The sequence below is a fragment of the Peromyscus californicus genome, unplaced genomic scaffold, assembly GCF_007827085.1.
Source record: "Peromyscus californicus insignis strain IS unplaced genomic scaffold, ASM782708v3 Scaffold_21__1_contigs__length_65335640, whole genome shotgun sequence".
NCBI lineage: Eukaryota > Metazoa > Chordata > Mammalia > Rodentia > Cricetidae > Peromyscus > Peromyscus californicus.
In genome coordinates, this window is record NW_026294514.1 from 64330954 (window position 1) to 64349873 (window position 18920).

The 18920-nt window shown below is 43.8% G+C and overlaps 1 protein-coding gene across 1 annotated transcript in view; it reads left to right on the forward strand.

Moving 5' to 3' along the window:
- Dner (delta/notch like EGF repeat containing) overlaps positions 1-18920 on the forward strand; it is a 320292-nt gene that overhangs the window by 111160 nt on the left and 190212 nt on the right. Inside the window, exons 2-4 of the mRNA XM_052750585.1 lie at positions 9823-10152; positions 12766-12860; positions 15032-15198. Coding sequence (XP_052606545.1) covers positions 9823-10152; positions 12766-12860; positions 15032-15198 — 592 coding nt within the window. The remainder of the gene's footprint in view (positions 1-9822; positions 10153-12765; positions 12861-15031; positions 15199-18920) is intronic.

Below are 18920 nucleotides of genomic sequence, written 5' to 3' on the forward strand. Positions count from 1 at the left end.
CCGATTTGTTGATTTATCTAGTTCCATTCTATCCTCTTTTCTAAGTTGTCAGGGAGGCCCTGGGAGGATTTACATCATCGCATCCCGTCTTCTCTGTGTGACTTCTTGCTCTCAAATCCAGGCCTTATTTCTAAGTCTGTTATCTCTGTGGTCAGTGCAGTGTCCTCTTGTGCTGACTGCTCTGGTTCTGAATTCTCTTGCTTTGAAACTTGAGGATCTCTTTCTCCCCTGTGCCCCATTCAAACTCACCCTGAATTAAAGCATCTTTGATTTGGTTTTATTTTAAAAGCATATTTTAAAACCAAGATGGATCTGACCATCAATCTTTTATTATAGAAGTGCCAAATAGTGAAATTTCCATCAATAAGGTTTTATTTTATGGAGGTCTATATTGTTTTCAGAGCCAAAGCAAGTCATAGTACCACGATCTCTGTCCACTAATGATTTTTGCAGGCTCAGTTGGCAAGCATTAGGGAATCAAATTGGTGTCATCAACATTCTCAAAGCAATTCAGAAGAGGTTCTGGGCTTGGAAATGAGTTCACTGAGAAAACCCTTTGATTCCATATGGCCATGCTTTACTGATGATTTTCCCAGTGGGATTTTCTAACTTTCTAATTTTATGCCTTAATTGCAAGTGCTAACTATTTGCCTTTTAAAAGAGATGATTTGAATGATCAGTGTTGTAGATTGTCTTTGGAACTCTGTGCGTCTGCTGCATACTTCTGCAGATTTTATTTGACAGGTGCCATCTCTTCTGATGTGAGCATTAGCTGCTGGTCATGGTGGAGGCAACTCTCTGTGCCTCAGAAGACAGATCTTGAAGAACAAGTGGGACATTTTCTCCTCTGCCTCTTCAGAGGGCCATCCATCCTGTGTTCACAGGTCTGCAAAGTCAAGGTGACAACATCTTTCTGCCTTGTCCTTTCACTCCCTGGCTTGACTTTTAGCCTGCAGACTCCTCTCTGTTGGTGGCCATCCATGTTTCCTGTCTCCATAGCACACGGCTATTTCTAGTTGGCAGGACTTTTCTGGATGAGCTCGTCTACTTTGAGCCCCATTTTAATGTACTTTTACTAAATTTTCTCTGTTTGTTCTGCCTTTAAATGATTTAAAGTGCCCCCTTCAGTGTCCCCCCTCCAAAATCCAATATCAGATTTCTTTCCCACCAATCAGCAAGATGGCTGATCTGAACATGCATGTCATTGGGCATCTCTGGCTTTGATGGATTTAAAACAGTTGCTGCTGAAGATCCAGGGTCTGCTCCTTTAATGACTTGACATTTCCTTCTTTCCTTTTCAGTTCTTTGCTTAGTGAAGCTGCCTGTATGAGGCCCTCTGTACATAGAAGACCCATCTCCAGATAAATGGGGTTAGACAGTGTGGAGACTTTCAGTTTGTCTATAGAGCCACCATTCTGGTTGAGCCCCTGGGAGCAGATGGCTCTACAAATGAGAACAGCTGTTTCCATTTCAGGTTAGAGGCACCGAAAAGAGAGCAGAGGAAATTTTGCGTGCCTGCAGAGAAGAAAACACATCAGAATCCTCGCACCAGTCAGGCATACAGCAACCTTGTCACTTCACAGCTTAAAAGCCTTTTTCCAAGGTGACCCTGAGTTCTGCACTACTTCCTAGTCTCATGATACCTTAGTCTTCTCATAACTTTTCTAGCAGGTGTGAGAAAACATCCTCACTGGTGGAAAATGTTCCTAGTGAAGAATAGCCCCAAAGTCCTGATAAACGGAATGCAATCTCTTCTTTATTTATAAATAAATATTTATTGAGAGCCTTCTACATACTTGCTTTTCCAGCTCCTCATGACTGCACATTAGTGTTATTTGTTATCTATATCTATTTAAGAAGTAAATGAACCAGGTGACATTGAGATGGCTCAGCAGGTAAAGACACTTGCCATGCAGGACTTGCAACCTAAGTTAAATCCCTAGAATAAAGGTAGGGCTAAGTCAGAACTAAGTCCACAGAACTGTTCTTTGACTTCCACATATAAGCTGTGACAGTTGCAGTCATGCATACACATCAAGAACTTACGTGATAATGATGAGTATAATAATAACAACAGCAATGATGATGATGATGATGATGATGATGATGATGATGATGATGATTTAAGCCCAAGCTATGAAGCCTGAAGATCTGGTCTTCTCAGGATGAGGGAACCCTCTCTGTCATCACTCTCAGTCCCCCCGCCCCCCAGGCCCTTCCATCCTTGGCCCTCTTTGCAATGGGGTCCAACTTTGGTGTACTCTACTCCCTCCTTTTTATATGAGAATTAGTTCCATGTGTGTATATTCTTTGTACTTCTCTTGAACACATTCCTGAAACTTGGGTATCACGTGGCTCAGAATGGCTATTTCTGAAGTCACATTTGCATGAAGATTGCTTGGTTGAGGATAGCTTTTCCACTATCTCTCTGGCTTCTGTACTCCAGAGAGCTTCATTTCCCAGAACTGGTCACCAGCCCCTCACATTCCATGTGGAACCTTTCAACAAACTGGGGTGTTCCTCTTGCTGAACTGAGTGTGCTCCAATCAGAGTTATTAAAAGGATAATGGGTTGCCCAGGACTTAGGGTAGACCAGTTCTCCCTCTTCCATTGTGTCCTGAGCATCTTCTGACTCTGTGAGAAAGTAGCATTTGACCCTTCAAGTTAATACAGGTAACCATTGCCAAATCTATGGTTCACTGCCCATCAGTTATGTGACTTGCTTTTTGGTACCCTAAGGCAGTTAGGCACAGTCACCTTCCAAAATCACAGATCAATGTGATGAGAGAAAGTGGCCGTGCAGAATACAGAAAAGGGATGGGTTTGGAAACTGCCCAGTCTTGGGCTCAGATAACAGTGGCAGTGCTTTCTGACCTGAGCCCCCTCTGGAGAAAGAAGACAGTGTCTGTTTCATGATGCTTTTAGAAGCAAGCGAGGGAGTGTTATGGACCCTAGTGCATGTTCACTTCCACGCTTGCTCCTGATCCTCCTCCATGCTAATGTTCCCCCTTCCCCTCTCACTGACCCGCCAGCCTGCCGACTCTTCCTTCAGTTACCTCATGTTCTGGTGACTGCAGAAGAGCTGACTCATTTCTCTCTACTGACCATAGGTCTGTGTTTACAACCACTTCAGGACCTTGCCTCATGCTGTCCCCAAGATTCCTAAATAGCTTTCTGGGCCAAACCATGTTTAATCAGCGAGTCTCTCTCTGCTGACTCCTCAATCTATGTCCCACTGATGTGGATCCAGCCTTGAGATGCCCTATCACTTCTTCCCCCATGACTGCAGTGGATCTAATTCTTCCTGGTCTCTTCAGGTTGACCCCTTGAATACATCTCCTCATTGCAGACCAAGAGTGTTTCCCTGAGGTCTGGGTTTCACCTGCCACATCCCTGCTTATTGATTTGCCTTCAGAGTCAAAGCCAAGGTCCTCAGCATTGCATACCACAAATGGATCTTCATCTTTATTTTTGAGTTAAAAAAAATTGTGTGTGTGTGTGTGTGTGTGTGTGTGTGTGTGTGTGTGTGTGTGTGTGAATGCAGTGCCTGAAGAGGCCAGAAGAGGGCATTTGATTTCATGGAGTTAGTTACTGGTGATTGTGACCTCCCCAGTCCTGGGTGCTGGGAATTGGACTCAGGCCCTGTGCAAGAGCATAAACCATTTTCTACCTCCAATTCTTATCTTTTTTGGCAAATTCTAGAATTCTCTGCCATGCAGCCTATTCTCCAATGACACAGAATGACACACATTTGTCCTAAGAAACCACTCTCTTCCAGCCTTTGGGTCTGTGTGCTTGACTCTCTTCAGGAGTCCTTCATCGGCTTCTGTCCTCTAACCACTCTTCTTTGGCCCTCTGTGATCTCTCTCTCTCTCTCTCTCTCTCTCTCTCTTTCTCTCTCTCTCTCTCTCTCTCTCTCTCTCTCTCTCTTTCTCTCTCTCTTTTGTTTTTGTTTTTTTTTTTTGAGACAGGATTTCTCTGTGTCTCTGTGTTGTTTGGGTGCCTGTCCTGGATCTCGCTCTGTAGACCAGGCTGACCTCGAACTCACAGAGATCCTCCTGGCTCTGCCTCCTGAGTGCTGAGATTAAAAGCATGTGCCACTGCTTCCTAGCCCTCTGTGATCTCTTTACACACACCTGGCATAAAATATTTTCTAAAAGAACAAAAAATCCAATAAGTCAATTGAACTTCAATGTACTAGTCACAAACAATAATTTTAAAAGGTACTATTTATATCCTCAAATCAGATGCTTGGGATAGCTCAAATGAAAGAAGTATGTGGCCTCAGCAAAGAGAATTTTCAAATTGCAAAATGATATTGAGAGAATTGGAAAAAAATGCACAAATTGAGGGAGCTGCTAGCCATAGATCACAAAACAGTATTACAGAAATTCAAATTCTCTACCAAAACAATCCACAGATTCAGTGTAATTGCAACAAAGCCTGCTGTTGTATAAAATGGGTCAAACTCTTGACTACATTTGTAAAAAGTCTTCATCTATAAGACATTATGTATTAAAAAATATAGATTTATTTATTTATTATATGTGTATGAGTGTTTTGCCTGTATATTATGCTCATCTACCAGGTGTGTGCCTGATGCCTGAGGAGGTCAGAAAAGGGCATCAGATCCCCTGGGACTGGAGTTACAGATAGCTGTAAGCTGCCATGTGGGTTCTAGGAATCAAACCCCAGTTCTCTGCAAGAGCAGCCCGTGCTCTTAATCACTGAGCTACCTCTCTAGCCCCAAAATTATTTTAAAGCTATATACATATAACAGTGTGATATTGGCATAAAGATGAGCAAATAGGCCAGTAAAAAAAGTAAACAAAACTCAGAAACAAATCAAGTTTCCATAGATTCTGTCCCATACTTGATGGGACAGAATGAGATTTTAAAAATATGGTGTTCTTAATAAGTAGATATTGATGTGGGGAAATGACATTTTATGCATAAAGAGAAATAATAATAACTGTTTATGCATATAAAGAACAAAAAAATTAAGCTTCAAAAAGACAACAGGCAAGAATATACTCCTGACAGACAGTAACCAAATATTAGAGAAAAGAGACATGCAGAACACCAAGTATAAGAATGCTAACAAATTACAGGCAACAAAATTGTGAGCTTATTTTCATTCAGACACACCAGTGATAGGGCAGAAAGGCAAATCGGAAAATGGGTGAAGATATTTGTAAATATGTAACCAGCAAAAGGCTCACCTCCAGCACAAAGAATGCTGCTCACTAAAAAAGCTGGAGGGGGAGATGAGGCCGCAGAATAGGTAAGAGATGTGTACTGTTTTCTTCTCAAAGGTTATAGGCAAACGGCCAATAAGTATATGAAAAGTTGCTCAACTCTGTCGTTAGGGAAACATAAACTAAATCACGATGGAAGGCCATTGTTTTTCACTATAGTGACCAGCAATGCCAAGGACGGAGGAGGCCACAGCTTGGTGGGAGGGATACTGTTCAGAACACGTTGGGTGGCTTTAGGGATTATTACCCAGGTCAAATGAATGTACAGGGATCCAATTCTACTACCCAATACAAACACAAACACTAGCAGACATAAAAAAACACTCATGGCAGCACTGCCTGCCACAGCCAAAAGGAGGAAACCACCACTGTGTCTGTGAAGAATGTGATACATAAACAAATTTTAGTATACCCATATCAAAATGCTAGATAGCCATGAAAAGGAACTGTGTAACCATTTGAATAAATTCTTTACATAGAGTGTTTTTCTATTTATGTAAAAGACACAAATAGCACAACTCAGCCATAGTGGGCATCGTAACAGTGGTTACCTTTGGAGAACAGGCAAAATGGGGACCAGGAAGGGACTGGGAAAAGTTATTCTTGCTCTTGGCTTTGGTGGTGGTTACATAGACACTTGTTTGATGACACACACTGAACTGTGCACGATTGTTTGGGGCACTTGTATTATACATTGCAACTTAAAATGACATAGGGGCCAGTGAGATGGCTTGGAGGGTAAATATACTTGTTAGCAAGTCCGATGACCTGAGTCTGATCCCTGGTATAAGCAGAGAACCAACTTCTGCAGGCTATCCTCTGACTTCCATACATGTTCCATGACATACATGCATGGATGTCCCTCTTCCCCCACCACACAATAAATAAGTGAAAAAAATGTTTCAAGTTTTTATGGCTAATGTAATACAATGTTAGATTATTTTGATCTATGAGAGGAGTTATAGGCAAGCACCACTGTGAGCAGCTACCTATCCCTAATTCTCTGCAGCTGCTAGGTGCCAGGCATTGGGGCTGGGGACATTCAAGTGAACGAAAGGTCAGGAAAAGAACCTGACCTCACAGGCTTACATTATAATAGAGGAAGACAGAAAGTAAATAAACTGTTTTTTAAATATGTTAGAAGATGCCAGACATTTTGGGGAAAATAAAGGAGGAGAGGAGGAGTCACTGTGACAAGGGGTGGAGACTGCCCTATTAATGAGGATGCTTGGGGACATCCGTATCAGAAGATAGTAACTGAACCAAGATTTACAGGAAGCTCAGAGCAGCCACAAGAATCAAGGCTTTCTGTGCTGAGGACTAACAAGTTATAAAGGATCTGAGGCAGGGGAATGCCTGGAGGGCTGCAGAAACCACAACCAGGAGATAATGGAGGGAGGGAAGGGGTAGATAAAGAAGCCCAAGAGCTGGAGGCAGAGCATGGAGAATGGGAAGAGTCCATGAAGACTGCGGCTTCTATTCTGAATCAGTCACTTGTTTAGCATCAACAAACATCAATTGTAAGATAACAAATGTGCCCTCTTAGAGACAAGGTGGCCATACACAATGGATGGCAGGTGGGACTTGTTCTCCCTACGAGGTTACTAGGTATGAACTCTGCAGGGCAGAGTTGATAGTTATTTGTGCTTTTAGCATTGATTCCTAAACATGGTGCAGTTCCAGTCACACAGCAAGCCCCCAGTCAATATCCATTGAGTGGTCCTCTTACTGCTCCTTTTTTCTAAACATGCATTTGAGGACTGGGGAGTTGGCTCAGTGGGAGAAGTACTTGCCACGCCAGCAAAATAATCTGAGTTTGAATCCCAACCCCTCAAGCTGTACCAGGTGGCTTGTGCCTGTGACCCCAGCACTGAGAGGCCACAAATGGATGGATCACTGGAGATTTCTGGCCAGCTAGTTCAGCCAAAACTGGTAAGCTCATGGGATCAGTGGAAGAGCTTGTCTCAGAGCCTAAAATGAAGAGTAATGAAAGAAGATACCTGACATTGACCTTTGGCCTCTACACACATGTTCACACACATGCACTCACATGTGCATGCACATGAACATGTACAAACATACCACACACAGGACACAGATGCACAAAAACAACACACTTGAGGTGGTATTCATGATCTGAATTTAGTTCCTGTTAATTTTTGCTGTCTGAAGAAATGGAACACTTACCCTTTGCTTGATCCAAAGGGACTTTGGGGCATGGTAATTTAATGTCATATCTGTGGAAATGAATTACAGGACTCATTCTTGACTGGGCTGTAGGTGTGGCATTGTGCTGGTGTTTGTTAGTGGTGGCTCTTTCTCCTCCTCAACCCTTTCACATCCCATCAATGACACAGGTTCAGGGTTGTAGGTTGTAAGGATGAGACAGCTGCCCTGCATTGTTCTTCTGGAGCTCTGTGTGGTCATGTGAGGGGTGTGGTGGGCATCACACCCAGTGGCCTCGTGCCATAGGAAGGGTGGGTACATTCGCCTAAAGGTTCTTTGGAGGCTGCTGACTGAGGAGTGCCTGATGTCTCTGTGAGGAGCCTGGGTCCCTCTGAGAGTGAGATGTCTCAGCAGCTTGTGGTAATGATGGAGCAGAGGGCCCACAGTCTCTCTGTCCCCAGAATGGCAGTCCTCACCTCAATGACAGCAATTCTGTCAGCTGCTTGATAGGAGCTTCTGGAATTAATTTCTGTATCGATCCCTTCTGATTTAAATGTAGTTCTGCCTTTTTTTGTGCATGTATCCAATCTTTCCTTTGTGACGAGGTCATCCTTGGATGATTTAAAAGTTGATTTCAGAAACATGGTTGTAATTGTCCCCTTTGTTCTAGCTAATTAAATTCTTCATTCCTCCTGTCAACTAATTCTTGAGGTGACATTCATTCCACTGGGCCGTCCTAAAAATAAACTAGAAATGAGCCAACATGGTAACAAAACATGTAGCCCCTCCCCCATCACATGCTGTCCAAATAGCAACCAATCCATCCACTTTATTCCTCTCAACATTTTTAAAAAGCCTTGCTATCTCTCTTGATGTACTAGAAATAGAGTTGTAAGTAGGGCACTTGAAAGGTCCTCATTCACAGAGCCCACTTTTTTTTTGGGACAGAGGGAAAGGGATTCTTTTAGATTTCATAGTGAGGGAAGTCTTCACCTAGGGAAAGAACTGGACACGGTGGAGCAGGGAGCCATTGTGGAGTTTGAGAAAGAGACACCAGGCAGTGGACCAGCGCATGCCACGCCCCAAGGCAGGAGGCTTCTCAGAGCCAGAGGCGTGTAATCCACCAAGAAGATACAAGGAAGAGTGGGAGGGGCAAACTCTGAAGGGAGGAAGGGATCAGATTAGGGAGGGCTGCACCTTCTTGGAATGGTGTGTGGGTTTTACTTTGTGCCTATAGAATATAAATATTTAAAATTATTGACTCTTTTGATATCCTCTTCAGAGAATAACCCGTCGGCTCTTAGAGATTCTGAGCAGGAACCACTGAGTGATAATGCAGTACTGATGAGGTATTTTTGGAGCTTCACTTCATTCAGTCCCTAATCTTCTTCCATCCCTGAAGGAGTCTATTGGAAATTGTCTGATGAGCATAATTAGCATAAGGAGTGCCATTTTTACCTCCTGAATTCTGGTCACACATACTTGTATGAACACATTTGAGCAAGAGAACTGAGAGTCCCCTTTCTATTCCATTGAGTCTATAGTGTATTCTATTCTGCAATCAGCTCTGAGAAGTTGGGGTTTAGCAGTTGTGACTGAATTTTCCTGTATCACTGGGACAAATTGTCACTGAATAGTATAGAACATGAGCCCCAACTCTGGTACCAACTCTAGAGGAGCAGGCAGTCCTTGGGCTACTGTTCTGTAGTGTGTGTAGTGTGTTCCCAAGTACCAACAAATGGCTCTTCAGAGGTCAGCAGTGAAGGACAGATCAACATGGACACAATGAAGAGACAGAACCATCTCTTTATCCTTCTCATCTACTGAGACCCAGTTTCCCTGGGATGACCCTGCAGAGTATGGGGCTAAACATTTCACAAAACTCAGCTGATGCTCCCACAACTCTCTCTTCCAGCCAGAGACTATCATAGGAATAGACAGCTCTGGAAAGCATTAATTGAATAACACTATCTTAAAGATCTGCTCGAAAGATCAGGTAAGAAGTTGTGAGATATAGGCAAACCAGAAATTGGACAATCATTTCTCATTCAGAAATCTTACAAAGGTTTAGGATGTGAAAAAGATTCCAATTTAGATCCACAAAGACATTTGTCATGACTGGCAGCTGATGGCAAAATCCTTTATAAGGAGTCTTATTTTAAATTTTTTGTCTAAAAAAATCTACTCAATGATGTGTTTCTGAAATCTGTGTGGTTTAGGGTGTGTGTAGGGTTGGGGTAGGCTGTTCTTTATCATCTTTCTTTTGATGAGCTTTTGCAAAGGAGTATGTGCTCACAAGCAATAGTGTTAAGAGCTGTAACCCAGGGAGCTAATTTCCTATCAGCAACACCACATTCCTTGTGAGGGAATAATTGACCCATTTATGGTCTCCTTTCAGTTTGTTACAGATCCTTGTGTCAGCAACCCTTGTCACCATGGTAACTGCAGCAGCAGCAGCAGCAGCAGCAGCAGCAGCAGCAGCAGCAGCAATGACAGCTACCTCTGCATTTGCAATGATGGCTATGAAGGTCTTAACTGTGAACAGTCACTTCCCAGTGTTCCATCCTCTGGCTGGACAGAGTCCATGGTACCCAGACAGCTTCAGCCTGTCCCCGCCACCGAGGAGCCTGACATAATCCTGCCTCACTCTCAGGCAACCATGACACTGCCAACCTGGCAGCCAAAAACAGGGCAGAAAGTTGTAGAAATGAAATGGGATCAAGTAGAGGTAAGAATATTGTATGGCATGTATTTTTTACCGGAGAAGCCAGAAATGTCAAAACAATTCCAGTGGTTTTAATATAAGCAGTAAAAGGAGAAGGCCTTTAAGTTAGTCACTGAGCAAACGATGTATGCAACCTTACATCCATTTTTACTTGTATACATGACTTTTTAGCACTGGGTATTGAACCCAGAACTTTACAGGCAAGTATTCTAGCACTGATCCACCCCCACAGCCTTTCCTTATTTTAGACAAGGTCGGGGTTGCTAAGGCTGACCTCCAACTTGCTATGCTGTCCAGGTGGGCATGTGACCCCCCCAAGTCCAGATTATATGATGATTTTGTGAGCAAAAAAGAATTCAATAAAAAATAAATTGAATTATTTCCTGGAATGATCTCTATATTCAATTCCTAATTTTGGAATTAGGGAGCTAGTTCAATGTGGGGTTCACAGAAGGCTGCCATATCAGAGGCCCACACACTGTTGACCCAATTACCATGAATTCATGAGTGTTGTGGTCCTGTCATGTCTCAGAAGACACTATTTCACTCTGGCCTCTCCAGTCACTGACTCTTACCGTCTTTTTGCTCCCTCTTCTGTGGGGGTCTTAAGACAAAGTTCAGTCTGGCCTGGAACTCACTATAGGGTCTAGACTAGCTTTAGACTTGTGTGGTCTTCCTCAGCCTCCCAAGTGCTGGGATTGCAGGCTTACACCATCACATCCTGCAATTAACTTAAAAAATGTTGTTATTAGCATATGGTAATTGTAGATAATAATACGTTTATTATGGCATTTTCATATATACACATCATGTATTTTGCTCATATTCACCCCCATTACTCTCTCTTGGCCCCTCCTGTAATCCCCCTCACTATCCCAAATATCCCTCATCTACTCTCAGTTGTTTTTTGAATGCGATCCGGGCTTTCATCATGGTTGCCTACAAGAGGATGGGTGAGAGTTTGTTTATCAGAGCATGGGTACCATACCAGTGGTTACCCCACCGAAGAAAGTGTCCCTCTCACTCCCTTCCATCATTAATTGTGTGTAAACCTTCAGGTTGGTGGGACCTCATGAGCCCCTCCCAGCCCGTGACAGGATGATGGTGGGCCCGGTCCTGTGCAGATCTCTGACAGGCAATCACAGCTACCGTGAGTTCAAGTGTACAGCAGCTGTGTACTACCTGAAGATCAGCTACCTTTACGCCGGGCTCCTACATTCCTTCCGCCCCTTCTACTTCAGTGTTCCCTGGGCCTTTTTCAGAAGGGGGGAAATAGATGATTTATATTTGATCCAGCATCCAACAGTACTTATTCTCTACACTTTGACCAATTTGGAGTCTCCGCAGTTACTTTTGATCACCGATGTGAACTAGTAATATACAACAGTGTAACTTAAAAGTGTAGGTATCAGGCTGGAAATGTGGCTCTGCAGTTAAGAATGCTTGCTGCTCTTCCAGAGGACCTGAGTTCAATTCCTGTCACCTAAATCAAAAGGCTCACAACTGCCTGTTACTTCAGCTCCAGGGGCCCTAACTCCCTCTTCTGGTCTCTTCAGGCACTATACTTACATACACACACACACACACACACACACACACACACACACACACACACACACACAAACACACTAAAATAATGAAGTCTGGCTGGAGAGATGGCTCAGCAGTGAAGAGCTCTTGACTGCTCTTCCAGAGGTCCTGAGTTCAATTCCCAGCAACCACATGGTGGTTCACAACCATCTATAATGGGATCAGATTCCTTCTTCTGTGTACATGAAGATAGTGTACTCATATACATAAAATACAAGAATAAATAAATTTTTTAAAAAAATCTTTCTTTACAAATATAGATATAAGCTGGGTGTAACTCCTGCACTTAGAAGGTTGAGGCTTGAAGATCATATTTTCTGGCCGGCCTGGGTCTATGTAGTGAGACTCTTGAAAAAAACACAAAACTAAACTAAAACAAAACTAACCAAAGCAAAACAAAACAAAAACAACAACAAAAAAACCCCACCAAACCCCAAAATTCTAGTTGGGGAATGCAGCTCGGTGGTAGAGCACTTGTGTATGTTCCACCCTGGAATCAGTTCCTGGCACTGTGGTGTATGGAAAGAGTGTAGGGAAAGAGAAAGGCTACTTCCTTACCCCCACTGTCAGTAGGCAGGGCTCCTAGGCTCCTGACACCCTCAGTACAGAGCCCCATTCCTGGAAAGGCCTTTGCAGGGATGGAGGCTGCTGCTTCTAGGCAATAAGGTTCCGGCTAGGCCTTAGCTAGTCCTGCCTCTGTCCTTTAATAGGGTCAGCACAGAGCAGGAGCCAGTGGCTGACTGTCAAAGGAAGAGGGCAGCAAGTGACATCTGCTGTCTCCACTGAAGCATCTGTTTATCTGTTAACAATCCTGCCCATTTGCAGCCCACTCTCTGCAAGGCTGCATGTTGTAAAATCAAATAGCAGTGCTTTCCTTTGCCTTTGAGTCTCCAAGGTTCCAATTGTCCCCTTCATGGTCAGGTGACAGTGTCATCACTGAGCCAAACAAAAGGGACACAGCTCTAGACTTTATGTTGTTATCTCCTACTATGGTTCCCCCAGGGTAATGGGTCTTCTCTCTTCCAGGTGGTCCCTGATGTTGCCTGTGGGAATGCCAGTTCCAACAACTCTGCAGGTGGCCGCCTCGTGTCCTTTGAAGTGCCACAGAACACCTCCGTAAAGTAAGAATTTCCTTGGTTCAAACCTGTTAAAGTCAATACTGTGCACAGTGTGCTGGGGGATGTCTACTATGCATTTGGTGTGTCGATGGCCAATCCTGTAGGAATCCTGATGAATCCCACGTAGGAACCTGGCCAATGCCACTCGGAAAACAAGAGTGAGGAGGACCATGGTGGGAGGTCTGGTCAGCTGCACAGGCGCAGTGGGAAATAGGATCAGTCAAGTTAGAGCTGACAGAAGAAACCCAGAAGCCTTAGGAAAGATTTGGAGCCTCTCCCCTCATCTCCAAGATGGCTTTTGCTGCCAAAAGTTTTAATAGATCATTAAATTCAATTGTGTAATTTACTCTAAATTAAAAAAAAAAATCTATGCTTCACAACTTTCTCTATCAAAGCAAGCAGCGTAGAGAAAGCGTTGGGTTCTCAACTTCAGCTGTCCAGTGGCCGACTGCCCATTGTCTCCTGGGAGATGAAAAAGAGACAAAGGAAAGCAGCTGTGGCTGAGCAGCCACCTGATGTGTATGGGTGATTTACACAGACGCAGGAAGACTGGCATCTGCCCAGGGGCACACAGCTGGGAGTGTTCCAGACACACTGACTGATGAGTCTGTCCTTCTTAGTTGCCATTAACTGCCACCCTTCCTACTCTAGCCACTACCCTCAGTTCCCTGGGGGACTTTAGAAGACAGGAGACATGTGGCTTTGTCCAGCTAGTTCTGTGCATCGACTCTCTCCATTGTATGCATTGGTTCACTATTCACCTATCCTGTGGATACTAACCAACTTTGCCTGCCTGGTGTTCCCAACAATGAGCTCACTGACAATGTCTACAGAAGGGACTTCACTAAACTGACCCTGCACATTCCCACCTCCCCCGGGGACCCAAGCAGTGAGGTCACTGTGACAGAGAAGAGCCTGGATAGGCACAGAAGGTCTTACAGGAATGCTCCCATAGGCAGTGGTGGAGTATGAGGTCACTCCCAGCTCTGCCAGCAGGGGGAACCCCATGTTAAGTGTTTCAAGTCAGGAGGTTGGGAGCTGGTTTGAGGTGAACATGTTAGTTCATCACTGTTTTACTAAGTAGCTTACGTGTCTGCTCTTGCAGTGACATCCTCCAGCTTTCTTGAGTTGGTCATGTTGTCCACCATCATACCCTTTCTCAGTAGTCCTACTCTCATGGTCCTTCTCAACAAATCTGACATTTTCTGGACCTCTCTTGGGTGGCAGGAATGGACAGAAACCACAGTATAACCCAGGCTGAGCAAGACAGGAATGACATGTGATCTGTGGGCACCCCAAATTCATGTGTGGGTGTTACTAGTCCCTTATATGGTACTTTCACTTATTTATGAATCCAGTCATTTACCAAGATGTTATTGAGCTCTGTGTCACAACTGGGGAGCTTGTGGAGGGGGAGAAGCTATGTGGGGTCTGCTGACTGAGGGAGGTAGGAACTGGGTCCTCTTAAGTACAAGGAGAAAAAGCAACTGCTGGCATGGTATGCTGGCACCATAGGAAGGAGCCTGGGGTCTCATAGCAGGGGTGATGCATAGGCTGGGGACATAATTCCCATGGGGAGAAGGAGCACATGAAGCTTGGTGGCCAGGCAAAAACCCGGGAAGAGATGTAGGTAGCTTTTTGGTGTTGGAGCACTGGGTGGCAGGGATGCAGATGCTGGGACTGGAGCTGGGAGGGAGCTGGCAGGAGTTCACTGGCTTTAGATGATTTACTATTCTTTGAATCTTATCCTGCAAACCTTGGGAAGATAGAATGCCTGACACACTGCTTCCTGTGATAGCGTAGCTCAGAAGGATGGGTTGGATTACAGTATGCATCTATGATAAATTTAAGCAGGATTCTTTTTACATTGATCTGTAAAAGAACTCAATCTGCCTTGTATTATTCATTATCATTAGCAAAAGATGGACTACTGACTAGTCACTTTGTGGTAGACTTTGAACAAGTGTGTGTGGGGGGGTGGTAGACATTTCTGATAAGTGTGGTTACTTTAGTGTGTACAAGGTGGGCGCTTGCTTATACAACCACTCCTTTGCTTTCCTAACACTTTGTGTGGCTGTACAGGCCATCTGTATTTTCATCTCGGATCTGCTGAATTGGTTCTAAGATGAATTTTAGCAAGAGCGACTTTGCATTGATTCAATTCTTGTTTTCAGAATTTGGCAGGATGCTACTGCTTCACTGATCTTGTTGTGGAAGGTCACAGCCACAGGCTTTCAACAGTGCTCCCTCATAGATGGACGAAGCGTGACACCCCTCCAGGCTCCAGGGGGGCTTGTCCTGCTAGAGGAAATGCTGGCCTTGGGACCAAATCACTTCATTGGTGAGTTATGGAAACCTTGTCAATCCCACTTCTGACTCAGCCCAAACTTAGTTTGGTGTTTAGAGATGGTACATAGGAATTTTGTCTAGAGAATATGGTGGGAATTCTAGACAGCTACTGTTATGCTCACCACTTCAAGAATGGTTTGAATTATAACCAGAACATCCTTCTAACACAGCATTTCCAGTGTGACTTTATGTGGAAAGAGCATGGGTGCTGGAATTCAGGAACTATGCTCTGAGTACTGACTCAGAAGTAACAGTGTATGTCTGCTCTCTTAGGGTACTCTTCCTCCCCCATCCATTGCCCTGCCATGCATCACTTCTACTTGGTTGAACCTATCTATCTCTGTAATTTTTACCTTCTCCAAATTACCATATAGCCAGGAAGTTGTTCTCAAATTCCCCTGCCCTGTAGAGCAAATGGTCTGGTTCAAAAGAGAAGTCATCAGCCTTTCTCCAGCCTTTCCCAGCCACTTTCTTGCTCCTCCAAAGGACAGCCTTTCCCCGGATCAGTGTTCTGACCATATACTGCCAGTTGGCTCCATCTGTCACTCAGAGTATACTATCTCTGGAGTCGGAACTTGTGACTCTAGCTTGTTAATGTCATTGACTGAAGACACTGGGGACTTCATAAAGAGCTTATTCCATTTTGTAGTTTTAGTATGGAGACACAAGTTCAAGTCAGAACTCACTCATCAGAGTCCAGTGTACCTCTTGCTCTGGCTTTTAGAACCTTCTTGGGTCTAACAGTCCTCCACTAGAGGATCTTGGGTCTAACAGTTCCCCCCACAAAGATGGGATCAGGCCACAGTTGTCTCAGGAGGGGTTGGAGGGGTGACATAATGTCATGTATATGAAATTGCAACATTACAAATGTTAGGGATTATTCCAGGGTGATTTCTTTACTTTTTCTGAGATATACTATTCTATAAAATGAATGGAAAGTATGTGCTGAGGTTTATTCTCCAAGACGTGAGCTTGAAGCAGGCATTATGATGAAGACCAAAGGCCAAGAGGAAATGCGCAGCTTTATTTAGTGTCTGCTGCAGTTTATTTTTCAGTCACTTTCCTCTCATGAGAACATCCTTTCTCAAGCTTTGGCAATCCAGATATGTGGAGCAGGGTTTTCACTGGATGGAGACAAGGTCCAGAGACACTTTGAGGAATGGAAATGGCTAGACAAAGAGGAGAGGCATTGAATTTCAGATCAATACTTAACTGTCAAATGTGTTCTAGATAAACAGAGTTTGGGTGCTGAAGTCCTTGTCAAGATGCCAATCTGAATTTTATTCCCCAGGACATTTCAGGAACTGTTAGTTAATTCTGTATCTGTTGTAACAATTTATCTAAAAGGAAGTACTTGGTGTATTATGATAAATAATTTTATTTCGTATTTGTAATATTTATTTATGTGTGTGATTGTGTGGGTGTAGACATGTCACATGTGAAGCTTGGAAGACAGCCTGCAGAAGTGGATTCTCTCCTCCCACCCTGTGGGTCCCAGGATCCAACTCAGGTTGTCAAGACTCTGCAGCAAGTGACTTTTCCCACTGAGCCACCTCACCGACCCTAAATCGCTTTCTTTCATAGTGATCTGAAGTTTTCCCCTGTCGTGGATTAATTGCTCTTTTGTGACAGAGAACCATGTAATATTTTAAGAAAGCACATGAAGCATCCCCCCACTTTAAAATGTCATTGATATTATTTGACTTGAAATATTAGCTGACATTGCTTGTCACTTTGTAGCGTTACTACAGGTGGAGACTGATATTGGAAGTTGTGTGGGGTTAGTATGGAAGGACTCACCAGTGTTACTATGGACTTGTTCTTTGGAGATGGGAGAGATTTCATGAACTCATGTATAAGTTGAGCTCATGTCGCCAATGAAAAGTTCATAGAAAATATTTCTCATTCAGATGCAAAAACGATACTTTAAAAATTAACTCCACATGTTAATAACCAAGGGATCCTTCCCTTCAGACTATTCTTTAGGTCACTGATTCTCAACCTTCCTAATGCTGCAACCCTTCAATACAGTTCCTCAATGTTGTGGTGATCTCTTGACCTTAAGATTATCTTGTTGCTACTTCATAACTGTAATTTTTCTACTGTTATATATCATAATATAAATACCTGATATGCAGGATATCTGATATGTGACCCCCAAAGGGGTCATGACCCACATGTTGAGAACCCCTGCTTTGTGTTCTCATTAAGAGATAATAATTTTGGGTAACATTATTTCCATACACCATTTTGTCACTTTGGACACATGGGGTCTGATATCTTTTAACCTTGTCAGTGTTTTACTTGGCTGCCCAATAGAGACCACAGTTTTCTAGTATGGGTCTCTTTAGCAATATTCTCTTTTTAAAAGAATAATTTTTAAAAAAGTTTATGTGTCTGTGTATGTATGCCACATGTGTGTTGGTGCCCAAAGAGGCCAGCAGAGGACTTTGGATTCCCTGGAGCTAGAGTTATAGTTGGTTACCCTTCTGTGTCCTGGGTCCTCTGGAAAAGCAGCACATACACTTAACTACTGAACCAAGTACTCAGCATATCTTTCAGCCTTGTGTTTCTCTCTTTAAAGGTAGCAGGCAGCCCTGTCTCATGCTCTTCCAGGTTAACACATGACCAGCTCCCCATCTGGAGAACCAGCGTTCTGTGTGTACACTGCCAACCTCTTCACACAGTCTTTTATCTTAAAGAAACAAGGCAAATCTTTGGTCAACATTGCAGAAGCTTCATGCTTATTACATGGACATGCATTTAATACTTTTCGTTTTGTTAAGTTGCTTATTAAAAACTTACTTTCATAGGTCTGGGGAGATGGCTCATTTGGTAAAGTGCTTGCCACATAAACACGTGGAACTAAGTTTGATGTCCAACAACCACATAAAAGGCTGGGTGTGTCTGTGCATGTGGGTGGTCCCAGCACTAGGGAGGTAGAGACCTAAAGATCTCTAAAGCCTGGTGACCTGCAAGTGTAGCTGAATTGGCACACTCCAGGTTCAGAGAGAGACTCTGTCTCAAAAAATAAGGTGGAAGGTGATTGAGTAAGACACTCAGTGTTCACCACTGGCTTCCACACAAATACACACACACACACACACACACACACACACACACACACACACACACACACGTAGCTTGAGTTTTCCTGCCTGACCCACAGTCAGGACAAATCTCTCTCACCCGCCAGTCCCACAGCCACTCAGACCCAACCAAATAAACACAGAGACTTATATTGGTTACAAACTGTATGGCCGTGGCAGGCTTCTTGCTAACTGTTCTTACAGCTTAAATTAATCCATTTCTATTAATCTATACCTAGCCACATGGCTCGTGGCTTCTTCACATGCTGTTTCTCATCATGGCGGCTGGCAGTGTCTCTCTCTCAATTCTCCTCTCTGTTAGTCCCGCCTACACTTCCTGCCTGGCCACTGACCAATCAGTGATTTATTCATTGACCAATCAGCAACACATTTGACATACAGACCATCCCACAGCGCACACACACACACACACACACACACACACACACACACACACACACGCACACAATACATGTGGGTGCCTATGCACCAAGGCATGCACATGTACACACACACACACACACACACACACACACACACACACACACGCACGCACACAATCCATGTGGGTGCCTATGCACCAAGGCATGCACATGAATACACACACACATACACACACACACAC